Genomic DNA, 26,847 nt, shown 5'->3' on the forward strand with positions numbered 1-26,847 from the left:
TTTTGGGTTGTACCTGAGTTTTTCTTCTTCTTCTTTTTTTTTTTTTTAAAAGCTTGTATGTTATTTTTTTTCAAGAAAAAATATTATTGAGAAGCAGTTTTTTTTTTTTTAAATTAAAAAAAAAAATCTAAAGGCCTAAAGTAGATAAATGGAAAACTAAATTTGTGTAAAAAATAGCTAAATGTAGAAAACTAAAAATATTAACAACTAAATGGATGTTAAAAAAATAAATATTCATCATGTAAAATGCATGCAACGTATTCGATGCAATCTACTACATATTACATTGTTTAAACTAATTTACTAACATCATTACAAAACACATATATTGATTTAATCAAACTCCAATACGTACACAACAATATTAGTAAGCCACAAAGCTTGGTCTTTTTTTTTTTTTTTTTTTTTTTTTGCCCATACTCCTTGGTCTTCTGCTAACTTAGCATGCTTCAAAACTTTTTTCCTAAGCTGCTCCAAAACCTGTGGCATAAGATATAAAATATTAACTATAAAGTATTAATATGAACTTATTAATTAATTAGAATGATCAGACGTGACCCAAGTATGATGCATGTATACACTATGACTGCTGAACAAATCAAGGAGCCAACGTACAGCACACACGAGCTCCTTAAAAAGACCCAAGTAAGACTACCTTTGAAGTGAGGCAAGTAAGTGTCATACAGGTGCAGAAGTGCCATCGTTATTTCTATCAAAAGAAGAACACCTTTAATTTGCATATTCTAAATCTGGTAATCTATCCGTGCGATACATGAATTCAATACAATTTCCAGTTCGATCAATTTGCATGAGAGAAAGGATAATTTCCAGTTCAATACAATTCCATCAAATTGTACGTGTATATTGGCATACAAAAGTATATATTGAGAGAAGATAATATCCCAGCACCATATCCTGAAAATTTTGAAACTGCTTACTTTGCCTGGTTCAAACGCAAACATGACATTCATTAGAATTTACTCCTGCCACAACATAAATGCCGCAAAGCATTGCAACACATTTAAAAAGAATAATTATATGAAACGACCCAAAATTATCGATTCTTTGAAATTACCTCCTTACATACCATCAAAGATCAATAAATATTTTAACATGAATGGGAAGGGAGACTCACAACAACCTTGATTAAAGATGAAACTAGATAAACATCTAAAAATTTATGAAAATTAATTGGGTTAGATAGAGAATAAACTAAGTTAGATATTAAAAAATATATTTCAAATTTCAAACTTACCTTCAAGGTCCATCGGTTGATGTATTCTTCCAACTCCAGAATGCCGACTGGTTTGATCCTTAACCAATTTTGGGTGCAAATGAGGACTTTGACAATTTTTAAAGAGAACTCCTAAAAGGATCCAATATGCTATTGAGGAATAAATCTCACAATGCCCATGGATAAGGTCTTGAGTATATTTATAAGGTTGGAGCAAGCATCTCTCTTTGAACCGGTTTTATGAAATGAGTTAAGCCCATGAATTTTTTCATGGTATTAGAACCTACCACCGGACGAATAGAAACTCACACTACTTACCCTGTGACAAGGACCAGAAAAAATACTGACCTGCACACGAGGGAGGCTGTTGAGGAATAAATCTCTCATTGCTTGTGGACAAAGTCTTGAGTATCTTTAAAAGGTTGGAGCAAACCTCTCTTTGAACCAGTTTTATGAGATGAATTAGGCCCATGAATTTCTTCATATGCATCCTCCAGTATTGAATACGGACTCCAAGGTAATAATGAAAATGGAAGTTGCTAACACATCATTTGCGACCTCAATAACGATAGGATAATTGGTGGCATTAATTCTCCACCAATTTAAGATATCAAAACCCAGCAAGTCTTTTACACACTCAAAACAATACCTCTTTAACTCCGTTCTAAACTCCATAACACCTTGCTCCTCAAGGTATTTGGTGAGCATGATCCAAAATTTAGTTTGAGGCAGAGCCAGCTCATTACTCATATTTGTAGTAATAGTGCTTAGTCTCCTTTGAGCCACATCAGAACTCTCCCCACTAGCCACCCGAAATGTGTTATACTGCTCGATCAAGCTAACTAAAAGGAGTTTAATCCTATCCTCTATCTTACCTGCCAACTCATACCCTTTGCACTTTTACAACCAAAACTTCATTGCCATCATTTTATATCATGGATCAAGCACAAAATTAAGTAACATAAATTATCAAGTTGAACCTATTTGTGCTATTCCAATACTTGTCATACTTGCTTCTCATATTTATGCCCATAATACTAGTGATAATATTATTCAAGCACATATCATTTAATGCATCTTCAATTGTGCAATTTTACTCAAAATATACATTCACGTACAAAGAACTAGAAATGCTCAATGTAACATCATAAAAAATTTTCAGCAATTCTACAAAAACCCATGCATTTTTTCAATCATCACTAGTGAGGTTCACGAATTACACATCCACAAACACATATTGTTCAAAGTCTTGTTTATGTTTTTCAGCGGTACTCAACATTAAATATGTTGAATGTGGAGGTTATTCCAAGATGAGAATTCTTTACTGCACAGATTGCTTAAAGCTAAATATTTTTTGGGCTTTAACTTCTCGACAGCTAAGTTGGGTAGATCTCCGTCTTACACTTGGAGAGAGATTTGGGAGGAAAAAAAAGGGATTTTGGATGGGTGTAGATGGAGGACAAGTGATGGAAATTTTGTTAACATTTGGTTTGATAAATGGATCTCGGGTTATAATTCAATAGTAAAGGAAGGGAATATGTTTAGTGATGCAAACAGGCTGGATTGTGTGAATTCTCTTATTTTTGAAAATTCTAGAGCTTGGGATGTGGGAAAACTTAGAGCTCTCTTTAATCTAAGTGTTGTGAAGGACATTTTGAAAATTGCTTTGTGTACTGGTAATAGTGCAGACAAGAGAGTATGGGGTTATAAAAGAAATGGCTTGTTCAGTGTTAGAAGTTGTTATAAGTTTATTCTAGACCAGAAGGGCTCTCAGGAAGCCAAGTCTTCATCAGCAAGTGTTCAAAGAGTGGTTTGGAAACAGATTTGGAAAATGCCTGTGCCCAACAAGTTCAAAATATTTGCATGACATGCTTCTAAGGAAGGGTTGCCTACAGAGGAAAATCTATTATTAAAGCATGTTGCAAATGATGGGATTTGCAACTTGTGTAATGTTGAGAGAGAAGGAATATATCATGCTTTAGTTCGTTGTGCACAGCTTCAGAGAACCTGGAAAGATTATTTACCTGCACTTATTATAAAAATTCCTTGAATGTCTTTGAGGTGGTTTTTAGTTTCTATGAAGCTAAACAATATGACAGTTTGTCTATTTTCTTTGCTTTGGCTTTAGGATTTTGGTACAGGAGGAATAAATATATTTAGGAACAAGTAATAATTTATCCTTACCAAGTTGCTGAAAATGTAGTTTCACTACTGAAAAGTTATCAAGCTACTCAGAAACAATCCAGACTGCAAGTATGAGATCCTTATAAATGGAAGCCCCCTCAATCATAAATGCTAAAGTTGAATGTTAATGGAGCAGTTTTTTAAAACATAGGAAAAACAGGTATAGTGCAATTCTGTGAGATAGCTAGGGGAAAGTCCTAACGGTTGCAACCATATTAGAGGAGGTTGTTGTTGAACCTGAGTAAATAGAGCTGTTAGCTCTCTTCCGTGGCCTTCAACTTTGTGCAAGGATGGGAATAGACAAGCCTCAGGTGGAACATGACTGTCTACTTGCTATTGAGGCACGACAACATGATAGTATGACAAATTCAATGCTTGGTGGTCCTTATTCTGAGAATTAAACAGTTGTCATCTTGTTTTGGGGAGTTTGTTTTTACACATGTCTATTGAGAAGCTAATATGGTTGCTCACTATCTTACTCAATATGCGAGAATTGTTGATAGTATCAACATGTGGTGGGATTGTATCCCGAACTTTTTATCTCAAATCTTATGGTTTGATTTATGTCTATAATCCTCTTTTGATTAATGAAGTTTAAGGTTTGTTATAATATATATATATATATATATATATATATGGAGTTCCATCTAGCGTGAACATCCAATCAAATCATCCTCCCACTGATTTTTTCCTTTGCCACACAAGTCTTAAACTTGACAAATCTTGATGGCGAGAATTTCACATATCTGATGGCATCCCTAATCTTTGTTACAAATTCATAAACATCCTTCAAGCCGTCTATAACAATCAGATTCAATATATGGGCAGCACACCACATGTGAAGATATTCACCACCCAATATAGTACAATCATTGTTTTTTATTCTCCTCCTGATGTAATCAACAACAACATCATTTGAGGAGGCATTATCAACTATAATGGTCAAAATTTTATCAACACCCCATTCATGCAATCTGAAGTCTAACAACCTCATAGTTTCACTCTTTTGGTCAGGAATTTAGCAAAATTTAGGTATTTTTTATGCAATCTCCAATTGCAATCAATAAAATATATATGCAATAATGCACATGTAGTTCATATTTTTCATCAATGTCCAGGTATCCGTGGTAAGACAAATTCTTTGACCATCCAAAAATTTCTTTAGTTGTATCTTCTTCTCGTTGTACAGCTTAATACAATCCTTTTTTAAAGTGGTTAGGGATGCAAAGTAAATCAAGACTCTAAGTCAATCACAAACTCAAAAACCCATCATGCTCAACAAGCCTAAAAGGCAACTCACACCTAATAAAAAACTTAGGAATAATGATAGGTTTACCACTATTTTACCACTCTTTTACCACTTTTTTTAATTTTTTAATTTTTTATTTTTTTATTTTTTTACTTAATGATTAAGCAAGTGACTATCACTAAAATTATATATTTTTAAAATTTTTTCTTAATGGCTAAGGATGTTAAAAAAATACTTAAAAGAAAATGATAAAAAAATAAATACATTAAAAGTGGTAAAATAGTGGTAAAAGGGTGGTAAGTGTATCATTACCCAAAACTTAGTAGTTGACATCTTAAGTTTTTCTTCATCATACTTTACTAGACCTTGTGGGCTACACACTCTTCCTTCTGAATCCCTCTTAACACTAGATGATGGACTTTTTCCAAGTCCTTTAACTTGAAGAGGGGAAGTTTTACATACATTCTGGAGGTGGTATATCACAGATGAAGTGTCATTCTTGTAGAAGCAACTGTATAGCTTAGAGCAATAATTGCACTAAGCATTTGGATTATCGTGGTCAATAAGTTGCACTTTAGTAAAGTGTTCCCAAATCACCGATTAGTTACTAGGTGTTTTTTTGAATTTATTGGGTAAAGGTGGGATGGAATGGGTAGGGTGTTGTGGATAAGTCAATGAAGGTGTTGGAAGACTCACATACTCCTTTATATCTACTGGAAAAGAAGAGGAGTCACCAACCCCCTAGGTTGTACCGACATTACAACTCATAGAATCTTCTTCCATATGTTATTGAATAATAAAACACAATTAAATAAATAATCAAGCACAACAAACAGATAATCAAACACACATATAAACACATCTGATCATTCAAGTCAAATGAAATAATTATACAAACTACAAACTCTAGAGCACCAAAAAAAAGAAAAAAGGAAAAACATTATATAGCCCAAAATTATCTATAAATCAATCGGCCTAGATAGGCATGCATGCATACCTCAAAAATCACCTACTCAATGCTTGGTGACACTTAATTGGGAGCTTCATGACAACCAATTTAGGAAAACAAATAATACACCCTTCAATAATTAGTTCTCTCAATAACAGCTTAGGAAAAATACAATCCAAAGCTATTGATTTTTAAATGCCCAATTGACTTCCACAAAAGTACTTCCACATACATACATTACCATCCTGGTTAATTTCCATATCGTTAATGAGCAAAAATAATCATAATAATATATTAGGATACGGTCATAATTTAGATTAGAGAAGTTAAAAGATAAAACTAATTACATTATCTTATCACAATAATGGGCAGGTCCATTTGGATGATATCTATAGCTCATCAAGGATGGCAACATTAATCGTGGGGAATAATGCCTATTACAACACTACTACTTACAAAGTTTCATGTAAAATTATAAGGCATTTCTTTGTAGGCTCCAAGAGGAATAAGGATGGTCATTGTGGAGACGAAAAGGTTACCCTCTTCTAAGCTAGGAGCCGATAAATGGCTTCTACACAAAAACTGCTTGATTTTATATTTCAAGGTGGCAAATTATTTTCCCAATATATTCCAGACAAGGTGCATGGGATAGTGTGTCACCTACATGGACATGCATGGAGATTTCCTTCCATTTTAACCAGAACAAAATGGAATCTCCAAAAGAAAAATGGAAACTTACATAAGCTCAGGTGGTCTTTATATTATTGCATGATTGATCAACCTTGTAGACTGTTTAGATTGTAGAGGCCATTAATCCATGTTGTTGGAAGGAGGCCAGAGGCAGAGTGTGTAGGTGGGTGATGGATGGTAGTGGATGGCGACAAATCTAGGCTCTAAAACTTCTAAAACGCCAAAAATAACTAAGAAAAATAAAATCTCACCCAAACCCACAAGCATAAATTCTCATTGACCCAAGAAAACGAGAATACATATAGTAACAAAAATGACGACACGAGCAATGGAGCTTTGAACAGTGGAGGAAGCTAGGGTTTCAGTGTGAGATAGAGAGACATAGAGAAGACTTCAACTTCATGCACAGAGAGAGAGAGAGAGAGAGAGAGAGAGAGAGAGAGAGAGAGAGAGCTGAACTATTGAGGAAGCTAGGGTTTTGAGTTATTTGCACAAACAACGCTATTTTTTGCACAAACCAAAATAGCGTGGTTTTGATAGTGAAGGATTTTTTTTTAAAACGTCGGTACCCGAACAAGGTATAGCAGCCGGTTTTAGTCATGTAGGTACCGACCCGAGTTTGTTCCTAACCGGGTCGATCTAGATGAACAGTGCTAATTTCATATGCAATGCTTTGTGAACAGCTTGAAAATCTTGAATGCTCAAGCCTCCATCCTCTACTGGTTTACAAATAGATTTCCATGCCATTAATCTTCTCTTCTTATTTCTTGCAATATTCCTCCAAGCAAAGTTAGAGAAAATCCCAATTATAGTATCTAGTACCTTTCTTGGATCATTTAGTACTTATAAAAGATGAATTGGCATACTAGGAAAGACATGTTTGATATGAGTTAACTTCCCTCCCTCTGGAAGTAGATAAGCCTTCCACCCTGCAAGTTTCTTCTTTTTCTTCTCAATCAAATGATCCAACATGGTTGCCAACAATATTCCTATGTGAATTGGGGGCTCCAAGAAAATACAAGGAAGTTAGCCTCTAGAAATCCCATTACATTTAGCCCTATGTTTTTTCTTGCCACTAATTCTTTCAAGGCAAATAACATAGCTGACTTATCTTTATTCACCATTTGCTAATAAATTCTTTCATACTTATGTAGTATTTCTAAAATTGACCTCAAGGATGATCTAAAGCCAATAGAAAAAATCACTAAATCTTCTGCATAAAGCAAATGTGTTATTTTAGAACAGTCCTTAGGGCCTTTGAAGAACCCTATTATTGAAGCATGAAACTCCTTATTCAGTGATATGTTGAATGCCTCTTCTTCTAAAATGAATAGGTAAGGAGATATAAAATGTCCTTGTCTCAACCCCCGAATTGCTTTGAAAATTCCTTGAAGGTGCCCTTCAATGTGAGGGCTCCACCAGAGCAAGGAGACAAACCACCAATGTGGTTGACTGGAAAGAAAATTGAGGAACACTACATTGGTTGGTAAAGAAAATTGATGCATGTGTTGCAAAGTGTAGCTAATCCAACTTGTGGGTGAGTAAGCACAAGGTAGATGTCCTGACAGATATGTCCCAAAACGAGCTGAAGATGAGTATCCCACCCCATGGTAGTTGAGTTAGAGAATTAACCTGCCATGGAGGCGAGAAATAGGTGCTGAATGGGCTAGCATATATGATGAGAAGAGACCTAATCACCCAAAGTGAGCAAGTGTTGCTTGTCCTAGGCGAGCAACAGTCAAGGATAGACTGTGTCAGATATGAGAGCTTTCAGGAACAACACAAAAGATGCTCAGAAGAGTGGCGGTATCATACGCAGAAGCCCACACCTCAGCTAAAGGGTCACATATAGAGCGGGTCTGCTTAGGGATTATGATTTTGGAGGTCATGTCGTATGAACTTAGAGGTATAGCTTGATGCCATGTGGAAGACTCTCATTCAAGGACCTATTGAGGAGTTGGCAGCCCATAGGGAAGTGTGGACCATGCTCTAGCCATTTGTCTCTATCATCATGTAGTGCAATAATCGAGGTCAAAGGACTCCTCTTTAAGCATACATGGAGCTAGAATTTGTCAAAAAGACATCAACAATCCCTCCATATAAAAGAAATTTGGACATGAAATAAAATCTCACTTTTACAATCTTAGAGACGTGAGACCCTGTGAAGCTGAAATCCTCATAAGGAGCAAGGAAGGAATGGCACACTTCAGTAACAAGCCTAGGTGATGGGAGGGTGAATGTTGTATGTAAGAGACATTTGCAATTTTTGTAACCTTCCCTTTTCTGACATAAATAAATTTTGTTTGGATCATTATATTTATTATGTTCATTTCTAGTTTTTTGAGACTTTGAATGTGTTTGTTGGTTTTTACTAATTCATGGTCCTAGTGTGAGTATATGTATCTTTGTGTGAGTAAGTGTGCCACACATCAATCTTAATGGGACGGGATGGAGTTCCCTGTGTTTAGGGGTGTGCATCTGGACCAAATTTTTTTCTGGGGCGGTTTTATAAAATTCAGATCCGGTTACGGATCCGGTTTTATAATCCGGTAATCCGTAACCGGGTTTTAATCCGCTTGGTTTTATTATCTTGCCGAAAACGACACTGTTTCAGGCTTTGATTTCCTTTCCCCTCAACTCTATCGAATGATGAACGAAATGCAAAAATCTCACTTCAAACTTCAGTCTTCTCTCAAACCCTAGCCATGCCGTCTCTCAACCCTAGCCGTGCCGTCTCTCATCTGTGCTGTCTCTCATCTTCGTCTCTCAACTCTCTCGAAGCCTACAGTATGTTAATCTCTCTCTCTCTGTTTCTCTATCGGTTTGGTTAGATTTTTTTTTTTATTTTTTTTTTCTGGGTTTGTTTAGATTTTTTTCTCGGTTTGATTGGATTTCCTTTTTCATGCTTTTGGTCTCTCTTTCTCTACCTCTCTTTTGATTTAGTTAGATTTTTTTTTTCTGGGTTTTTGTTTGACTTTTGCATCTATTTGGGTTTGTATTTGATTTGTTTTGGCAACGCTCTTTTTTGTTCGTATTTTCTGCTGGAATTGACATTGAATTCTTTATTTATTTGTTCTGTTTTTGCTAGTGACTGGCATTTGGGTTTGGTGGTTATGATTAATAATTAATATTTCTGGATAGGAAGTTGTAAAACATGGGTTTTGGCATTTTTACTTTTTAGTGTTTTAAGTTGTGGTTGTTTCCACTAATGAACATCTTAGATGATTGTTATGGTTTCATTTAAGGCTGTTCAGCAACACATAACTTTGACTAGACAAACAGCTTTTTATTTATTTATTTATTTATTTATTTTGTTTTTATTGAGCTTAAGTGTAATAGGCTTTTCATTTATGATTTTATTTGGAATTAGTTGATTATTCATGCTGGATTCACTCTTTGGGGGAAGTGACATGAGCTTGTTAACTCCACAATAATTCCATTATCCATCACAATACTCTGCTCAAAACTCTCAAGCATATTTAGGAAAATGGACTAAACAAAATTCATGGTTTTGTAATGGACTTGTGGATTGATACTCTGCCTTTTGCCTTCTGAAATAAAGTTCTTGTTACACATAAAAAATTCATGGTTTTGTAATGGACTACCTAGAAGCAGAACCTGTTATGTCTAGCATTTTTCCTCGCCTGGTAAATGGTCATTTTCCTGCAATCTAATTTAAGACAACATTTTTGGAACATGTTTTATATAATTTGGTTGTTTATGTCAGTGGGCATTCTATAATTTTGTGAAATTGGTCAAATAAAAGGAAGACAATTGAAGGCAATGTGGGGTCTGCTTGGCCATGTAAAAACAAAGTGATCAGCTCAGCTGTATGTTTGAAATGCGTGGGCTGGGTTGGCTGCACATGCTGCCTGGCTAGCTGTTATATTGTCTTTATCCCTCCATGATCTTTCCATCCATTTTTGCAGAAACAAACAAATCCTCTTTTTCTCATATATATCCTTCATTCTATGAATCAATGTTTTTCTTTGTTGGAAGATAACTACCCATTCCTGGTTATACTCTTCCCTGCTCCTCAAACGCACATATTTTATATATTTTCCTTTTGTCTTGGTGAATATAATATTATATGAGAGTAAGTGAAACACTCTGCGTGTTAATATTTTAAATTTTGTCATTTTCAGTCACACTTGCTATTTGGCACATTGTATTGTATTAACAATTTTGTCATCTCATTCTCTCACCCAGAATATATAAAAAAATAATGTAACATTCAAAATTTTTATAAAAAAATTTATTACCTTTCCCTCACCTTTCCTTATAGCCCAAGACTAAAGCAGAAAGCAGCATACATTAATGTTCATTTATGATAGAATTGGATGGTAATAAACATGACTAATAATAAATGCAGCTTGGGCAGTGTTACTATATTGGTTTTTGTGGTTGCATGTCTCTTGTATTCATATATATTTGCTGAACCAAAGTTTGCATAATATTTATTAAAGCTCTAAATTGACAAATACTTATTATATATATATTTTTCTTATGCTTAAAGCATATGGAAGGTAGTTTTAGTGATAGTGTTGGTGGTTCTAGTTCAGCTCATATTTCATTAGACATGGAGGAAGACACTAGTCCTTTATTGCCTTCCTCCATGAATATCCAAAACCCCATGCCGGCACCATCTCTTCCCCCAAAGCCAAAAAGAGCCAAGAAGGCTACCAACCAATCTCATGTATGAGATCATTTTACAAAGATTGAACCTATTGATCCTATTGCATCTAAAGCTCAATGCAATTATTGTTTCAAGATATATGGATGCCATTATAAAAATGGTACTTCATCAATGTCGCACCACCTAGGATATTCTTGTCCGGAGTCTCCCATTAGACAAGATAAAAATCTTGAGAAGGATAAATCACCATCACACACTGGAGTTAGAATGGATGGTAGAGGATCTAGTCCTCAAATGTTAGGACAATATGATCGTGAAAAATTAAAGGGGATGATTTCTAATTTGTTTATCCAGTGTGAATTGCCATTCAAGGTTATAGAGTATCCGGCATTTGTTAAACTCTTGGGTTATTTAGAGCCTAGACACAACTTGCCCTCCCGAACCACCTTCCAAAAAGAGTGTATTGGTTTATACAAGGAGGAGAAGCAAAAGTTGAAAGCTTTGTTGAGTAATCAAAGAGTTTGTTTGACCACCGATATATGGACATCGGTGCAAAACAAGAATTATATTTGTGTCACGTGTCATTATGTTGATCAAAATTGGGTACTACACAAGAAAATCATAATGTTTTTTAAGATTCCTAATCATAGAGGTGAGACCATTGCTTGGATGTTAGAGTCTTGCTTGATGGATTGAGAGATTAACTGCCTTTGTACGATCACTGTGGATAATGCCACCTCTAATGATGTCGCTATTGATCATGTGAGGAGGAGCATAAAAGATAAAGAGTTTACAATTTTGGAAGGCGAGTTTATACATGTGTGATGTGCTGCACATATTTTAAACCTCATTGTATGTGATGGTTTAGAAATTATATATAATGCTATAAATAAGATTAGAGAATTAGTAAGATTTGTGAGGTCTCACCGACTAGACTTGATATGTTTAAAATATGTGCGAAGGAGCTGAATATTGTGTGTGAAAAAATGGTGTGTCTAGATGTTCCCACTAGATGGAACTTCACATACCTAATGCTTAGTATTGCTGAAAAATATGAAAAAACTTTTGTGCTAATGGGAGTGAGAGAGTCACAGCTTGCAGCGCCTCCATTGAAGATTGGCAAAGGGTTCGTGTTTTTATTAAGTTTCTAAAATTTTTTTATGATGCCACTTTGAAAATCTCCGACTCATCTTACGTGACATCTAATTTGTTATTTCAATAAATTTCTACAATTGAGCACAATTTGAACAAAATGGGTCAAAGTGGGAATGATATGTTGAGGAGGATGGCATCTAATATGAAACTTAAGTTTGGTAAATATTGGGGGGCACAAATAAGATGAACTTGATTGTTTATGTAGCTTTTGTCCTTAACCCTCGATATAAGATCACAACCTTGTCATATTGGTTAAAAAAGTGCAAAGGAGATGAATGCAGAGATAGAATTAAGGCCAATGTAAGATTGCTCATGAATCGTTTGATTGAGCAATACCACAAGTTTTATGGGCTAGATAGTGGAAGATCAAATATGGCACAAGTTTCAAGTTCCTCAAGTATTATTGGTGACGACTTGGAATATGAAGATTTTGATACATCTCTAGATCAATATCTTGAGGGGCAAAACAATTCAGTATTTAGCTCAGACTTAGAGAGGTATTTATCCGATGTGATTGAACCAAAAGTACTTGAGTTTGATATTTTGGATTGGTGGAAGAGGAACTCATTTTGATATCCCATCCTTGCGGAGATTGCACGTGATATATTGGTCATTCCTATTTCGACCGTCGCATCTGAGTCTGCATTTAGCACTAGTGGACGTGGAATAGACCCATACCGAAGCTCATTAGCGCCGGAAACTGTCCAAGCACTAATTTGCACGCAAAATTGGTTGAGTTGTGAACCACTTAGTTCTTGGGAGGTGGAGGAGCATGTAGAAGACATTGCCATCGAAGGTAAATGCTTTTATTTGTTAATTTTGATTTTTTATTTCTAGTTTATCCATTTAACTTAACCTCTACATTTTTTTCTTCTTAAGGTTACCCTCTTCCTTCAACTTCAGCAACTTAATTTTTTGTTATTGATGGTGTGAACTTTGGAGCTTCTTTGCATACATTGCATATTCAATCATGGTATGAGACTTTACTTTGTATACTTATTTATCTTACGAGATTTTAATTTATATAAGTTGACTGATCATGTACACTGCATTTTCCTACATATGCAGTGTTTATTGTGCTTCCACTTAGAAAATAAAGACACAGCAAGAGGGCATTGTTAATTTGGGTGAAAGTAAGGTTCTTTTCAAAATTCATTAATTTGGATACTACTGTTAGACTCATGGCAGTCCAATAAGAGAAAAAGTAAATAGAAGGCATTTCAGTAACTTCTTTCATAACTTATTCTTGTTTCTAGAGCAGCCACCATTTGGTTACATGAGAAAGGATGTTTTACTAATTGGACTTGGAGTTACTGTCCTGGGCATTGGCTTGAAAACTGGATTGGAGGTATTAGCCTCTCTTATGTAATCATTTAAACTTTTTGGTACACTTGATGCCTCTTTCCTCTTTTTAATTTGCCTTTTTTCCACTTACAAACGTTTGCTGGAAATAGAGACTTCAAACTTGCCAATACTTCATTGATCGTGCGGGTCTTTTTCAACCCTTTGAAATTAGTAAATTACACCTTCTCTATCATTAATATTTATAAGGGATCCTACTGAAATGATTTGATCATATGAATGCATCTTTTTCTAACTATTAAGTTGGTATTCACCTATCATCTCTCTCCATCTTTTAAATCACAGCCATATGTCATTAGTCGAGACTGTTGCATTGTGGCTCATTGATGCAATTATTATATTTGGAGTGAGATTTTAATGTCTAGCGTTTGGATTTCAGAGAAAAAACTATTCTAATTGCATTTACACAAGAATTTGTGTTCTAGTTGCTTTTGTTCAAGCACATTAATGGATGTTTAGAACGTGAAACAGGTTGTCTTAAGTACGTTACTGCTGTACTTCTATCTTTCTTGAATTGTTATTTCCAATTTTCCTTCATGATCAGTTTTGTAAACTTCTGTTCACATACTTTAATGTTATTGATGAAGCTGCAAACATGCACATAGACATGAATAAATGTTGAAGGGTTTGAGACGTGGCAATACGTTCTTCTCTGCTATTTAATTCTGCCTTAATTTACAACCCTTTGAAGCTTGTAGGCCTTAAGAACTTCATTACCTATTTGGAAAAGTTACGTGGTCACCCATTTTTTGTTATGTTTAGCTAGGACAACCATGGATGCTGTTGGCCAGTCTCAACCAAAATATCATAATGCTAAAGAAGACTTATGTCAGTTCAAAGGTGATATTATTTCATCTATCTTGTTGCTTCATCTAGTGTTTAAGAAGCATGCGACATCCTTGCATTTGAAGCTTAGTTGGAATTTTGTTTATTACAATGAGAGGTGACACATTTGGTAACTGAAGTGTTATGTTTTAATTATATGCACCAAACACGTTAACATTTTTAGTAGTAGAATTAATACTGCCCATCACAAAAGTCATGATTTCATGTGCAGTTTATAGGAGTTGATCCTCTACAAGCGGGGAATGTAGTTCAGCTTTTCTGAGAAGGCTAGTAGAATGCTCAGTTGGGACATAGAATTGGGTCAGATTACAGGCCATCCAATTTGTTGATATGTTGATTACAGGCCTAATTCTGTGCTTAAGCCCTTTGCTTTTTAATTTGTTGATTACAAGCCATCCATTTATCATATCAAGGTGAAAGAAATCAAATTTTCTTCCAAATTCAAGATTCAAGATTCAAGATGTGAAGAGTTATGATATTATATTAGTTTAATTAGCTGCTGTGATGTATTATTATTTATTTTATTCTTTGTAAATTTATATTTTGCATTGTGATGTAACAACAATATTATCTAGTTTGCATTTTTTTTTTCTTTGATTAATTTTTTTAGAAAATTTTTTTAAAGTGTTTTGATTATTTTTTTAAAAAGATCTGGGCAATTTAAATATGAGATCAGATTTAAAAAAAAAAAAAGTGATATAATTTCTTTTTAAAGTTATAAAGATTTTTTTAGATTTTTTTTTTTTTCCAAAACCTGGATTGAACCCAGGTATAACTCGGATATCCGGGATTAAAAGCCAAAAAAAAAAAATCCGGATATCTGGTTACAATCCGGATATCCATATTGAATTTGGTTATCCGTCCGGAGTGAGTCCGGGTTCAATCCGGGCGGATAACCACCCGGATTTTGAAATTCGGATCTAGATCCAGTTATGGTCGGATACCCGAATCCGGATCTGGATGCACACCCCTACCTGTGCCTATTCCTATGAGAGTTGCCATGAGCTTCAAACAGGTAAAGAGATTCCTTGTGAAGGATTGGGGTGGGGCAGTATCGTGATGGCCTCACCTGATAGTTAGGATATAGAATCCCCCTGACGTATCACATGGTGATGTCTTCGAGTTGATTGGCCAGGTAGACATTCCCCAATGCAACATGTTATCTCTATGTGAGAGTCGACCTGCATTGGAGTACAAGCGAGTTGCTTTGCACTATGTTGGTTGGGTAAAAGGGATTTCCCCGATTTCAAGTGGTGCAGCAACTCATCTCCTATTTGCCCATCAGGATATGAAATATCTATATGTCAAATATCTATGTGATGAACCTCTATGTGTTGGCAATCGTACCAAGAAAAATCTCAATCTCATCTTTTTGGTAATACGGGTAACGGTATGGTCGGAGGGAAATGGGCTTGGTTTCGGGTATGAGGTTGATAGCATGGTCATGGGTGCGGGGGGGTGGAAGGCCTTTTGGTTCAGAAAATACTTCATCAAAATGCAATAACATCTTTTTTATAGTGGCTGGAACCTCATTTTTGGCCCGCTGTTCTGCGAGGCTTTCATCTTCCATTAACTGTAAAACTATCCCCTTGTTTTCCAGCCTGTTCAGCTTAGTCAAAGGGCACTCCTCAATCATTTTAGCTGCTGTTAGGCCCTATAATTTAACCTCTTGACCCCCATAGGAAAACTGCATGGTCAACTTCTCAAAATCCCATAACACCTTCCCAAGCTCTTGAAGCCATTTAATACCCAATACCATATCACAACCAGCCAATACTAACATCTGTAATTCCAAGAGAAATGCGATCCCTTGAATTATAACCTTCACTCCCTTGCAACTCCCTTCACTAAGAATGACTGCACCATTAGCAACTCTCACCTTCACAGGTTCTTGGGTTTTCCATGGAAGGTTACATCTTTTGAGTAGAGCCGGGTCAACGAAGTTATGGGTGGAACCCGTATCAATCAATATGGTAACCCATTGATTGCCCATTCTTCCCTTTACCCTCATGGTTCTCGGGTTATGGGTCCTAATTATGTCATGCTGGGGTTCCATTTCTGCATCTCTACAGTGAAGATGGCCAGTTGTTGGATGATGACCTCATTTTGTTTTTTTAGAGTAGCCATGTCAATGTCTACATTAGAGAACCTAGCATCAGTAGACCTTCTTATCTCTTGATATTGCCCATTAGTCGATTGTTTTATTTCTTAGTATTGAGCATCTGCAACCTTTTTTAGGGCATTGAGCCCTTCTTGTAGGTCTTTTAGTCTAGTTCCTTCAGCCATCTTCTTCATAGGACGTGTCTCTGGACACCACTTATAACAAACCTCTTTGTTACTCACCGGGAAAACAAGCTCTTTAGAGGAGAGCACCTTCAAGTAGAAATATTAGATAGAGAGGGAAAGAAAGAAAACTAGATTTGCATTACTTTTCAGATGATCCTCCATACAGGTCTGGCGGCGCCATATAAGGTCACCATCCTTAACTCTCAGAAATGTAAACGGGCCATGGGCTGCTACTGGACTGGACTAAAATTAAGAACTGACTTACAATCAACAAACAAAGGACATGGACTTAACTAACACCAACTCGAGCCCAACACAAACCCTTAATCCCTCAACACTAGTGGACTCTAACTGACCCATGCCAAAGGCCCAGCCCGGCTAACCACTTATCCTCACAACTCACAAGCCTTTGACTTTTTTGATCGAATCTAACTAAGTTCTGGAAAGCATTCCAGACTTAGGTTTAGACTCCCACTTTCCCCCATGTTGTGCCATCGACTCCTTCCAGCTTCCATGGTCTTCCACCGCTGCCTCTAGATTCTCCGGCCGGGTTGTTACAAAAGTGTTAACACGAGTGGAGAATAAGAAATATTTAGCTAGCATTAATAATTTTCGCTCTAATGTACCTTGATGCTACTTCAATCGCTTTCATACATTAAATGGATTCGTGAATGTGCATTGATTAAATTATGATTATCCTGCTTGACAAGCTAAACCACATTCATCAACATCATCTAATCCAATGTTTCCAAGCAACAAAAGGAAGTTCATGAAATTTATGTTCTAAGGGACATTTTATCAAACACCATCTGTGCCAACCAAAAAGTCACTATTTTCCATCCAATAGAGTTCAATCTAAACCAAAAAAAAATTATACTACTTAACTAATCAACTCCAATGAAGATAGTCTAACTTAAAAGTCCAAACAATCCCAAGCAACCAACATAAATCAAGCAAGAGTGGGAATGAAGATAACTGAAAATTACTATAAAAAAATCACATACGGCCGAAAATAAACTCAAACGTAATAACTACTGAAGGTAATCGGCTAAACCAAAAACAAACTGAATAAGAACAATTTAATGTAGATGAAATGTAAATAAAAGCTTGAATCAAACACAAAACAAGGGAAATGTAAAAGCTGAAAACATGGAAAGGAGAAAAAAATGGGTTTCGGAGTCTGATGAATTCTCTAGCAAAAACCACTGAGAGCATGCTCCCCCTTCCATTTTCTCTCACTTTTCTGGTAACCACAACATTGCCTTTCTGTGATTTGGACCAACAGAGTTTAAATTCATGACTCTCATGCTACGTCTTCCAAATAGAGCAAAACTACTATTTTCCTTTCATTTTTTCAAGACCCAAAGAGGCCCAATACAAGTCTGAAATTGCATCTGTGTTCCAAGTTGGAGCTGGCGTGATTTTCATTTAATGCAGGGGCTGTATGTCAATTAATTTTCTCATGAAGCAGGGGCTGTATGTCCAAGAAGGGAAAGAGTAGCAGGACTTCTCGTGAGGTGCTTCCATCTGTTAGTTTGACGAGATGAAGTTTCCGTAAATTGCGTGTGATGGAAATATAAAGTATGCTCCATTGATGAGTAGCAAGGGCTAAACGTGAAGACTACCATGGGGTGAATTTGCTCTTGATGTAGGTTGAAGAGAGGCCATGGGGTCTACTTCCATCTATGTGACGTCCTCAGATTCCGTTTGGGATCGGACGGACATCCGAAGCGTCGGGACATGCAACACAAGGTTACCTGCCCCCGCTCATGACATATAAGATGCAATGTTCCTAGTATGCATCTAGCATTATGCAATTTTTGTACTGGATAATTTTTTTTTTTTTAGCAATACTATACACCAAACTTATAATATTCCAAATAGTTAAATCGTAATCTAAGCATACTTAACAAAATAAACATCCACGATTTCAGTACGAATCTTAGAAGACTGTAATCCCAAAAACATGAGAGACCAAACTCCATATTTATATTACCAAAATACACTATTGAGGAAGTTCGTCGAGTAACTTGTGTAACTTGACTAATGAGCTAGAAAATTGTCCAAAAACTGACTATGGAAGTTGTAAACTTCAGGTCATGTTTGTGGCACCTAGTCGACCTCCTCCAGTCTACAAGTGTCCGCTCCCTGCACTGATCCTGACACATTACCTACCATTCGGGGGGAATTGTAGTTGAGACTACTACAGTGAAATTTGATTACAAATCTCAGTAAGTTAACAGAAAACTCCCACACAGGTTAATGATGCATGCATGGCAGTAAAAGCATGAATGCATAATTAAAGTCGTAAGTAAGCATAACATAATTTGACATATAGCATGACATAACTGACATAACCTAAATTGAAACATGAACTGAAATTGACCTGACATGACATGAACTTAAACTTATAATATAACATGGGCTAGCAACATAACATGAACGTGAACTTGAAACATAACATGGACTTGAATCATAGCTTGAACTTGAACATACATAACATAAACATGAACTTGAATTTAACATAAACCTGAGCATAACATGACATAAACGTGAACTTGAACATAACATATACGTGAATATAACATGACATGAATGTGAACTTGAAACATAATGTGAATATGAACATAACATAACATGAACGTGAGCTTGAACATAATATAAACGTGAACATAACATGATATGAACATGAGCTTGAAACTTAACGTGAACATGAACATAACATGTACGTGAACATAACATAACATAACATGAACTTGATCTAAAACTGATTCTTAACTCATGGGGTTACCATGATTGCTTATTCTTAACTTCTTGATATGAACTTGGAACCTTATTCAATTGACTTAATTAATAACGTGACCATATGGATGCTACACGAGTCCCCTTGAGCCGTGTGTCCCTACCGATTACTGCATCACAACACAAGTATCTACACCAGCTATGAATGTGTTAATACGTATTCCACAGTTGTTGTGGCCCGATGAATTTTTTGTGTCATACTTGTTGTGAACACATGTAAAATAAAATATGGCTCCATTGGTATTAGTGCCTGGCACGCTATCGTGACCATCCAATTAGGTCTCATTCGCAACCTATTGACTGCACTTTTTTTTCAACCCAGAAAATTTCACACCTATTTAGACACTCCAGCATGAACAAAAGAGTTCAACTAGGATATTACCACATCCTAGTACTTAGGGTCGTGATTGACATGAATAACTTAACATGAACGTGATCTGAAACTTGACTTAACATAAACTTGATCTGACTTCTTTACTTAACATGACATACTTGCAATGGAGATTATTACATGATATGGCATACATGTAATATATGTCATACTTAATATGACATACTTATAACATATAGCAATACGTGATAGAATAGATTGTGTAATAGATAAATATTCGTGACAGAATAAATCATGCATAACAGATAAACATGTAATAATGTGGCATGGTATGGCATATATGATAACATACATATATAAATTGTAGTTCCCTTACCCATCCTACATACACACTAAATTGATAGTAAGTTAGAAGCTAACTTACCTCGATCGTCGCGTTCTACGAGAATAAAGTATGAAATATGAGGAAATGTAAGATGGTATTCTAAAAGTCAAAAATTTAATTACTAACAATTAGAAATGTGTAAAAGAGACAAATTAGAGTAAAATTACCATTTTACCCTCTATATGTGGAAAAATGACCATTTTACCCCTAACTTAAGGATTTCACATCCTAACTCCAAAAATTTTCAAAATTTACATTTCTTATATAAATTTTGTCCTAAACTCAAATATCAACTCAGAAAACTTAAAACAAATCATAACTGTGGAAAACACACTATGGTCGAAACATCCATAGGCCATTTCTCTTGATTTTTGTTACAATTCCTTCCAACTTCAAAACTCATGCTTAACCCAAAATTTTTCAACAAGGATCTTCCTATTCTAAATTTAAAACAATACTTAAAAAATCCATTTATAAAAATCTAATAATCAACATCAAACGTTTTTGTAAAAAGATCCAACCACTTGAATCACAAGGTTTGACCCTAAATCAAAACATCTCCAAGAATTCCAAAAAATCAAATCTTACTTTTAACATATTCATAACATCACCCTAAGATCAACCATGCTTTAAATCATCAAAGAAAAGTCACCAAAATTACAAAATAACACTTGGAGTTTTTAGTTTTACACTTAGTCTAAAAACAGAAACTTTTTCCTCAACTAGCTTTGATAAATCTCTTGATCAATGGCTTAAGATGATGAGATCTTCAAAATAAATCATCACATGATTTAAAAATGTGTCCTTAAGAATATCCAATCATCACAATTAAAATCACTTGGCTAAAACTCAATAAAACATGGATCTAACCCAAAAGCATCAAATCTTAGGCCTAATCGAAATCCTCTTGCATAGAAAACTCATATCTTTAAAACTAACCATAAATATCTTCAAAATAACATCCTTTTTTTTTAAATGAAAGTTTGATTCATTCAACCTGTCATTACATAACTATGTAGGTCCGATACAATGGCCGGAAGGACCCCACTTGGTACCTCCTCCACCCACACACCTTCAGTATCTAAGGATAGAGCCAACCTAGCAGCTGCGTGTGCTGCACCATTGCCCTCTCTCCTTACAAAAGCTACAGACCAACCAGGTTGATCCTGCATCGCTGCCTTGATGTCCTTTATCACCTGTCCATCCCAAGATGAGTTAAAAGGTCTGGAGTTGATTGCTTCCACTACCACTTTTGCATCACCCTCCAACTGCACCCGAGTGAGTCCCAGTTCAGTGCACAGAAGAATTGCTCTAAGCATGGCCTAACTCTCTGCTGCACTAGCATTCCTTGTTAGTTGTTTAGGGGCAGCAACTATCACATGCACCTCTCCTCTGAAGTCCCTCACTACTACGCCAATTCCCACCTTTCCTCTTTTAGAATCCACTGCTGCGTCTACATTCACCTTCAGAAAGTCTTGGCTTGGAGGTTTCCATACGGTTCTCACTGTCTCTACTGGCCTTGTTTGATCCTCTCTTTGTTTTTCATGAGCCGATGTAACTGCCTCTGCATCTCTCACTGCCTGTTGGATCAACACGCATGGCCCCTTGAATTTCCCTTCGAAAACCATAGCATTCCTTCTCCTCCACAGGCCATAAAACACCTCGGCTACTATGTGGAGTTCTCCTTCCTCTAACTTAGACTGGAGCTCAGACCATAATGACGTGAAGTCCCCAAAGCTCCTTCCCCAGTTTCTGACTGGACTGCAGTCCTCGCCCCAAACATCAACTGCTGCAGGGCAGTCCCAAAGCACATGTATGTCAGTTTCTTCTTCTCTGCTGCATATGGGGCAAGTTGAGTTGTCAGTAACCTTTCTCTTGAAGAGAGTACTCCTCGTGGGAAGTATGCCATTGAGAGCCTTCCATAGGAATATTTTCACCTTGCTCGAGCTTGTTAATCTCCACAGCCTCCCCCACAGCCCTTTGCTTTGATCTCCACTAGAAGTTTCTCCCATATTTTGGTTCTTGATCCCCAAGTCTGCATGATAGGCACTCTTTACTGTAAATGTCCCTTTTTCTGATAGTCCCCATATCATTTTGTCATCCATCCCTTTTACACTAATAGGAATGCTGCAAATTCTCTTGGCTTCCTCTTGACTGAAGATTGCTTGTACCAATTCTTTTTTCCAGGTTTTGCTTTCATCTTCAATGAGCTCACTGACAGTTGCATTATAGTCCAGTATCTTGTTTGGTGTTTGAACTTTAAATGTAGAAGGTATAGACACCCATTTGTCTTTCCATATTTTAATGCTTCTTCCATTGCCAACTCTCCACACTAGACCTGTCTTTATCAGATCCTTTACTGACATTAAGCTCCTCCATATTTGTGATGGGCAGTAGCCTACTCGAGCCTCCATTAGGTTGCCTGTCTTGAAGTATTTCTCTTTGAAAACTTGAGCCAGCAGTGATGCAGGTTCTTGTATAATTCTCCATCCTTGCTTAGCTAAGAGAGCTCTGTTGAAGCAGTTAAGGTCTCGGAAGCCCAACCCCCCCTTATTCTTTGCTGTTCCAAGTTTGCTCCAGCTTTTCCAGTAAATACCCCTACCTTCCTTTCTATGGTTCCACCAGAATTTGGCAATCATAGACTCTATTTCTTTAAGAAGTACACTTGGCATCTTGAATACACTCATTGTGTATGCAAGTATGGCTTGTAAAACACTCTTGATCATGACTTCCTTTCCTGCAGAAGACAGAAAGGTAGTCTTCCAGCTGTTAATCCTTTTCCATATCTTTTCTTTCAGGCCCCTGAATGTGTTATACTTAGATCTTCCTACCGTGGTAGGCAATCCAAGATACTTGTTGTAATTCCCACATACTACACCCTCAGCTTGTTGAAGGATGCATGTTCTTGCCTCAGGCCTTGTATTTGAGCTGAAAAGAATGGAGGTTTTCTGTCTGTTCAAGGTTTGCCCTGATGCTTCCTCATAGATTTTTAGCAAATGAGCTAAGACTGATCATTCTTCTAACTTGGATCTGCAGAACATCACGCAATCATTAGCAAACAGAAGGTGATTTATTCTTTTGCCCCCCCTTGCAACTGCTACTCCTTTGATGAGACCCCTTACTTCAGCATTCTTTAAGAGAGAGCTTAGTCCTTCTGCACAAAGCAAGAAAAGGTAAGGGGAAAGAGGATCCCCTTGCCTTAATCCTCTTGTAGGCCGAAATACAGCTCCAGGTGTTCCATTCACCACTACTGAGTAAGAAACAGTTTCCACACACACCATAATCAGCTTCCTCCACTTGTCACTGAAACCCAATTTAGATAGCATTGATTGAAGAAAACCCCACTCCACCCTGTCATAAGCCTTAGACATGTCTAGCTTGATGGCCATGCTGCCTTCTTTGCCTTTTTGCCTAGCTTGCATGGTGTGTAAGAGTTCGTAAGCAACCATTATGTTGTCAGTGATCAGCCTACCAGGTAGAAAGGCACTCTGGTTCCAAGAAATGATATCTTGTAGCACAGATTTCAGCCTGTTGGCCAAGACTTTCGAAATTAATTTGTACCACACATTACACAAGCCGATGGGCCTGTATTCATTTACTGATCTAGGTGTACTTGTCTTGGGAATAAGGGCTATAAGAGTATGGTTTAGACCTGTAGGCATTTCAGCTGTTCTAAAAAAATTCAGTACTGCCTGCATCACTTCAGAGCCCACTATATCCCAATGGTCTTGAAAAAAACCTGCATTGAACCCATCTGGCCCTGGTGACTTGAAAGGGGACATTTGTTTAAGGGCTACCAGGACTTCTTCTGATGTAAACTCTCTGTCCATATACTCCCTCTTATGTTGTGAAATTCTATGTCTTACACCACTCAAGCATTGCTGTATGGTTCTTTCAGATGGATTAGCTGATTGATACACCTGTTTGAAATGGAGCCAGAACCCTATTGCCACCTCTTCCTTTGAACTCAACACTCTCCCCTCCTCATCCTCTATCTGCTTTATGTTGTTCTTTTTCCTTCTTTGGTTGACACATGCATGGTAGAACTTTGTATTTCTATCCCCTTTTGTAAGCCAATGAACTTTGGCTCTTTGTTTCCATCTTGCATCTTCCTGGTCTAGCAAAAAACCAATCTCAGATTGTAGTCTCTTGAGGTCACTCATGTTATCTGCTCTTTCTTCCTCTTGCAACTGATTTATTTCTTCTGTTTTCTATTTTATGGTTGCTAGTCTGTTCCTTCTTAGATCCTTGCTCCACTTCTGAAGCTTCCTGCTGCACAGCTCTAGTTTATTTTGCAGCCTGCTATTCTGCCTTTGATGTTGAACTTCTCTCTGCCAAGCCTCGGCTACTGTTTCTTTGCAACCATCTTCTTTTGCCCAATTCATCTCGTATTTAAACTGGTAATGGAAATGAGATCCCTGGCCCCTGCCACTAGTACCCTCAAGAAGGATTGGTCTATGATCTGAACATAGTGCCACCAATGTGTTGACTCTAGCATCTGGAAACATCTCTATCCACTTTTTGTTTGCCATACCTCGATCTAATCTCTCCTTAGTGAAGGTTTCACTCTCATGTCTGTTACACCAAGTGTACTTTGCCCCCCTCCACCCTAGATCAAACAGGCTGCATTCTTCAACCACTTCTCTGAATGCTCTCATTTGACTTTCAGCTCTAATCCTTCCACCTACTTTTTCATCATGGGACAAAATTTCATTAAAGTCACCTATTACTCCCCACCCCATGTTCCTGGGATTAAAGGACTGCAACAGCTCCCACGTTTCCTTCCTTCTATTTATTTCTGGGTGGCCGTAAAAGCATGTCAATAGCCAACTAGAATTATCCTCCTCACTTTTCACGATTACATTAATGTGTCTTTGGGAGTAATTGACTAATTCCACCTTCATTATTTGTTTCCACATGAGCATCAATCCTCCACCCCTTCCCATTGCATCTACTGCTACACAGCACTCATATCGAGCTTTCCTGGCCACCTTAGTGGCTTTTGCTTGAGACAGCTTGGTTTCCATCAGGAAGACCAAATCGGGAGCTTTCTCCTTTGTTTGAAAACAAAGGCTTTGAACTGTTCGGGGGTTCCCAAGCCCCCGACAGTTCCAACTTAGTATTTTCATAGCATTCGGTGGGGCTGGTCACCAGCCTCCACCGATTCAGTCGAGATAAAGCCGTTATTTTTGAGACCAGGATTCTTACCTCTTTTCTTTTTCAAAGGTGCAGTTGGGGTCTCCTCCTTTGTCTCTGCTGGCCTTTTAACTCCCGATCGTAATCCTCCTTCCACAGGAGAGGATCCATGTCCTCTTGCTTGACGCTTCCATCTGCGGCTTCCTTGATTTGGGCATGTGACGCCATCTGCTTGTTCACTTGGAATAAGTTGGTTGTTGAAGTCAGTTAATTCCCGCGTAGGCATCCTTTCTTCGCCATGGATCTTGACCGTTGTCTGGTTGATGGGCCTGTTATTTCTATTGGGCTTGTCCAACGGACCCATAGCTAACAGGGCCTTATTTCTTTCGAGTATTTCCCGCCCAGCTTGAATTTCATCCTCCTGCATTCTTCCTTCGCTGTGCTGGTTCTCACCTACTCTTTGAGTTGCCCCATGCCATGTCCCATCGTCCTCGGCCCCTGCGTCAAGCTTGCTACCACTTCCGGCCAAATTTCTCTGTCGTACATCTGCGGACACCATTCTCTCTCTGGAGTCGTAGGTCTCACTGCCGGCGTTATGCTCTGTGTTTTGCTTCTGGCCGAGGACCTCTGGCTGTCTCCTACTTGCAGTACTTCCGATAGACCCCTCTGTTTCACCAAGTTCTGCTTCCTTAGTAGGGTCTTGCTGTCCCTCCTCTCTTCCGTTTGAGTTACCATTTGAGGGAATGAAAGTAGGGCGTCATCTGTAGCTATCTTCTGCTCGTAACCACGAGCCGAACTGGGAAGAGGAATCTTGGTTGTTTCCTCCTGTCTTCACACAACCATTTTCATTGTGTAGAATCCATCCACAACTGAGACAGATTTTGGGAAGCTTCTCGTACTTAAAATTAAGCCACACCTTCTTCCCGTTTACCATGACAGTTCTCCCTCTGGCTATAGGTTTCTGTAAATCTATTTCGACCTTCACCCTTAAGCATTTACCCCATCCCACTCCATCCTCGTCAGCATCTATATCTAGAACCTTCCCTACTGATTTTCCTATACGCCTTCCCCAATCTTCCGTCATGAATCCTAATGGCATATTATGTATTTGTAACCAAAACGCTTCTTTATCTGCTTTCATCTTCCCTGGTTGTAAGCTTCCATCGTAGGCCGTAATCAAGAAGAGTACGTTCGCAAAGAGCCACGGTTTGCCGTCCAGAATCCTCTGTCTATCAGCATGGTTTGCAAACGTAATAACGAAAACATTTCTCCCTACCTCTTGGAACACAGCACGTTTACTTATTCTCCAGATTTTCCCCATAGCACTTGCTATGACCTCCTTTCCCACTATACGATCTGAGCATATTTTTCCCATTAAGCTTCTTTCTCCTTTCTGATATATTTCCTCTTCACTTCCCTAGGAAAGCTCAATGACTTCTTCTTCTTCCTCCGTGAGCTTCAAGTTACTCCAGCGATCTTCAATGTCTTCCATAGATCTTGACTTAGGACTCTCCCTATCGAGGACTGGACTCTCCCTAACGAGGACTGGACTTCTTCAAAATAACATCCTAACATAAAAATAAGAGACTTTGGATCATCATA

General features: G+C 37.4%; 2 protein-coding genes across 2 annotated transcripts; both read right to left on the bottom strand.

Annotated features, from left to right (window-relative positions):
- Positions 1-16,513: 16,513 nt before the first annotated feature.
- LOC122293655 lies at positions 16,514-24,272 on the bottom strand. Its single transcript, XM_043102175.1, has 4 exons — positions 23,134-24,272; positions 21,495-23,037; positions 21,165-21,377; positions 16,514-16,678 (listed from the first exon to the last, which is right to left on the bottom strand). The coding sequence occupies exons 1-4, from the start codon at positions 24,270-24,272 to the stop codon at positions 16,514-16,516; spliced, it is 3,060 nt and encodes a 1,019-aa protein (XP_042958109.1).
- A 48-nt stretch (positions 24,273-24,320) lies between these two features.
- LOC122293656 lies at positions 24,321-25,238 on the bottom strand. Its single transcript, XM_043102176.1, has one exon. The coding sequence runs from the start codon at positions 25,236-25,238 to the stop codon at positions 24,321-24,323; it is 918 nt and encodes a 305-aa protein (XP_042958110.1).
- Positions 25,239-26,847: the final 1,609 nt, after the last annotated feature.

This window comes from Carya illinoinensis, chromosome 14 (genome assembly GCF_018687715.1).
Source record: "Carya illinoinensis cultivar Pawnee chromosome 14, C.illinoinensisPawnee_v1, whole genome shotgun sequence".
In the NCBI taxonomy this organism is placed as follows: Eukaryota; Viridiplantae; Streptophyta; class Magnoliopsida; order Fagales; family Juglandaceae; genus Carya; species Carya illinoinensis.